Consider the following 4,181-nt stretch of genomic DNA (forward strand, 5'->3'; position numbering starts at 1 on the left):
GGCTGGCCTTGAACTCAGAAATCCGCCTGCCTCCACCCCCAGAGTGCTGGGATTAGAGGCATGTGCCACCACACCCGGCTTCAGAAAGACTTTTTAAAGAATCAGTGTCAGTGCTATAAATGCTTTTAGAATTTAGCAGAGACACTCTTAGGTCCTGTGCTTTCTTTTCCATGGACACATTAGTATTGATTCTGTCTTGCCTCTTGTTACAGGTCTGTTGGGTTTTCTATTTCTTCATGGTCCTGTTTTGGCAAAGTTCAGAAATGGACTTGTTTCTGCTGGGTAATGAGGTTTATTGTGTAGAGCTGTTTGTAATAGTCTCTAATGATCCTTTGTAAGTTTGTATGAGTTGTAGTGCCTCCCTCTCCATCTCTGATTTCATTTTAAATAACTAGCGTTTCTTTTGCATGTATGTGTATATGTGGGTGTGCATATGCAGCCGTGTGAGTGTGTGGAAGTCAGAACAACGTACAGGGCGTGGTGCTTCTCCATGTGAGTCCCAGGAGTTGGATTCAGATGTTTAGACACGGCAGGCAGCAAGTGCTACAGTACTGAACCATCAAGTTGGCCCATGACTACTTTATTAATCTGGTCAGGAGGATGCCCATTTTTGTCTATTGAAGAACTTTGTACATTTAAACAAAACAAAAACAAAAAACAACTCTATTTCTTTATTTCTACTGTGGTAGCGATTTTTCTTTCCATTTACTAAAGTTGGGTGCTTTTTGTTTTTGCTTTTCTTGATCTTTGAGATAAGAATGGATGTTTGCAGGGTTTTTTGTTTTTGTTTTTGTTTTCTTATTTTAATGTAGGTGCTGATTGTTGAAATCTCAGTACAGCTTTTGCTGTAGTCCATAGGTTTGCTGTGTTGTGTCTTTTATTTTCCCCTTTTTAAAGAAAATTTTTCCTCTTTTGATTCTTTTGATTGTTTAAAACTTAGCTGTTTAATTTTGTGTAGATTTTAGTCTCTAGTTGTTTCTTGCTACTGGTTTCTAGTTTTATTGTATTGTGACTGAAAAAAGATAAGATTTTGTAAAAAAAAAAAAAAAAAAAAGTTTTGTTTTTAATTTTTTTTTTTTTTTTTTTTTTGAGACAGGGTTTCTCTGTGTAGCCCTGGCTGTCCTGGAATGGAACTCACTTTGTAGACCAGGCTGGCCTGGAACTCAGAAATCCGCCTGCCTCTGCCTCCCGAGTGCTGGGATTAAAGGCGTGTGCCACCACACCCGGCTGTTTTAAAAATTTTTTATTGAGGGGCTAGGGGTAGAGCTTATTTAGTAGATAGTTCTTGTTGCCTAGCAACATGGCGCCCCCAGATCCAATGGCATGCCCTTCTAATCCCAGCACCAGAGTGGTGGCAGGAGCTTTAGAAGGTCTTCCTCAGATTAATAGCAAGTTTGAGGACGGCCCAGAATAATAAGTGAGATCTTTATCAAACTAAGAAAAAGGGGAAGATATATTATTGAGACTTGGTTTGTGGCCTACTCAGTAGTTCAGCCGCACCCTGGAGAATACTCTACATGCTGTTGTAGCAGGTTCTGAGGTTCTGTAGTTGTCTGCTAGGCCCCTTTGGGCTAGGGTACCTTCTGACTTCTGATTTTGAATTGAGTTTTTCTTGGCTATCCTGTCAGCTACACAAAGTGGGACATTACAGTCCTGTGTTACTGTGTTGGAGTTGATCTCACTTAGGTCTAGATCTAGAATACCTCGAGGACTTGTTTTGCATATTTGGATGCTCTAATGATTTAGAATTGTTTTCTGAGTTGACTCTTTAGCACTGCACAGTGCTCCTGCCTCTCTTTACTGCTTTTGACTTAAAGTCCCTTTCATCTGACAGATGTGTGGTTATTGTTTTCTGTTACTTCTCTTTGCCTAGAGTATCTTATTCCATTGATTCACCTTGCATTTTGTCCTTAGAGGTAAAGTGAATTTCTTAGAAGCAGCTCTTATGATCTAATTGGGGTGGTCCACACCTTCAGTCCCAGTAGTGAAGAGTGTGAGCCAGAAGAATTGTCAATTAGGTGAGCTTGGGCCACAAAGTGAGGCTGTCTCAAACAAACCAAAAAGAAGTAGCAGCTGTATGTGTTTGGATTTTGTAATTCACTTAGTTACTCTTCTTGTTTGTTTCTTTGTTTGTTTGAGAGGGACTGTCCTGGAACTATGTAGACCAAACTGGCCTTGAACTCAGATCCACTTTGTTGAGATTAAAGGCCTGCTCCACCATGCCGAGCTCAGTCACTTTTTTTTAACTAGAGAATTTAGTGTGTTGTCATTTAAGATGTTTGTTTAATTTTACAGTGTCTACTGTGTAGTTCTGACTGGCTTCAAACTCTGTAGACCTTGAAAAATGGTGCATTCACCAAGCGATATTTGGCTATCACTGTGTTAGGCTTTGGGATATCACGTGGATATAGGATATAAGATGGATTCTGCCTTTATAGAGTTCATTGTTTAGCATATGAGACAGACATTAAATGAATATAGTAGTGATAACTGTATGAAGACAGGAAAACGTGTGGTTCTTTGAGAATCTAGTATTTCGAAATGTTTTATGTGAACTTGTAAATTGAAGTTAATAGTGATGGTACCCACCATCAAGAGCAGTTAATACCAACTTCAGCACGATTGAACACATCCATGTGTTGTTTTTTTTTTCCTAGCTTTTTTGCATTTATTTTGCTATAGCATTCTGTTACACTGTTAAAAACTTAAGGTACATTAGAACCTACTAGTTTAAAGCAGCACAACTCTCAGGTTCTGTAGTTAAGAACATATATCTACTAAATAAAAATCTATATTTTTATATAGCGTGGAGTTAGAGCTAACTGTCCTTTTCCTGCCCACAATATTATTCACTGGAATTGTCTTTGGGAAATCATAGGTATCAAAACTCTGTTTAGAATTTGCTCCAGACTTTCAGTTGGTAGAGTCAGGTCAGATGGCAGTATCAGGTAAAGTCAGAGAAGAAAAATTCCTCTAACCTTTTCTTGAGAACATTTATTTAGAAAAGCAGGAGAAGATTGATCAGATGAAGGGGAAGTATGTAAGGTGCTTGGGATGTAACAGCCAGCCCTCTCCAACTCCCCAGGAATGCATTGTGGTTAGGAAAAACTAAGAGTGTGAAGACAAGAGTGTGATAGCATTACTTGTTATTGATTATCATAAATGACATTACTGATTATCATAAATGCAAATGGACTAAATTTCCCCAGTTGAAACAGGAGTGCCACTGATGTGACTGTAAGCCTAAGGGTAGGCAGGGGGGGAGTTGGATCCATTGTTCTGATGTTGGAGATATGGAGAAAACCAGGTTCAAATAAACTGCCAGGTTTTACACTAAAAATTAAGAAAAGTGTTAGATAATGGAAGAAAATGTTTGAGTGATCAAAGCATCCTGAAGGATGTTTATCTATAAGCATGGTTTACCTTGCTTCTATTCTGTCTTTTTAAGTGTTTTCTCAGCACATCTTTTTATACTTGTATATTCTGATTATTGGTTTTAACGCGAAGTTTTGATAATTAGTCTTGACTGAAAGAGATGGCATGCCTTGAAAAGTCAGCAAACAACTAGCACATGAGTAGCACACAAGACCCACTTGTTCCACAGAGGGAATTGAGTCTGTTCTCTTTTCTTTTCTAGAAATATTAAAAGTCTTTCGGATATCCAGATAGTACAGGTTGCGTGTGGTTACTATCATTCGCTTGCACTTTCTAAAGGTAAGCACTTGGCCCTTTCTAACTAAAATTACTGCTTGGTACTCTGAACAAAAGGCCTCTGGATTTTCTTTTACAAGATTTGTCCTGATTTCATTCCCATGTATTTTAAATCAGCTGTTAGTTTCTGTGTTTACAGAACTGCTGAAATATTTGTTGAGCTTATGGTGTCTGTAAATTAGTTTCAGGGGTAATCTTTAAGGTGTTAAGTTTTTCTTTTTTCTTTTTTTTTTGAGACAGGGCTTCTCTCTGTATAGCCCTGGCTCTCCTGGAACTCACTCTGTAGACCAGGCTGGCCTCGAACTCAGAAATCTGCCTCCCAAGTAGGTGTTAAGTTTTTTAACTTATGAACATGATACTTCTCCATGTACTCTTTTTTTTTTTTTTTTTTTTTGGTTTTTTGAGACAGGGTTTCTCTGTATAGCCCTGGCTATCCTGGAACTCACTTTGTAGACCAGGCTGGCCTCGAA

At 38.5% G+C, this 4,181-nt stretch overlaps 1 protein-coding gene across 2 annotated transcripts in view; it reads left to right on the forward strand.

Moving 5' to 3' along the window:
• Positions 1–4,181, forward strand: part of Herc4 (HECT and RLD domain containing E3 ubiquitin protein ligase 4) — a 74,080-nt gene that overhangs the window by 23,767 nt on the left and 46,132 nt on the right. For both annotated transcript variants that reach the window (XM_021204521.1, XM_021204519.1), the window contains exon 5: positions 3,638–3,714. In XM_021204521.1, coding sequence (XP_021060180.1) covers positions 3,638–3,714 — 77 coding nt within the window. The remainder of the gene's footprint in view (positions 1–3,637; positions 3,715–4,181) is intronic.

Source organism: Mus pahari, chromosome 9 (assembly GCF_900095145.1).
Source record: "Mus pahari chromosome 9, PAHARI_EIJ_v1.1, whole genome shotgun sequence".
Lineage (NCBI taxonomy): Eukaryota > Metazoa > Chordata > Mammalia > Rodentia > Muridae > Mus > Mus pahari.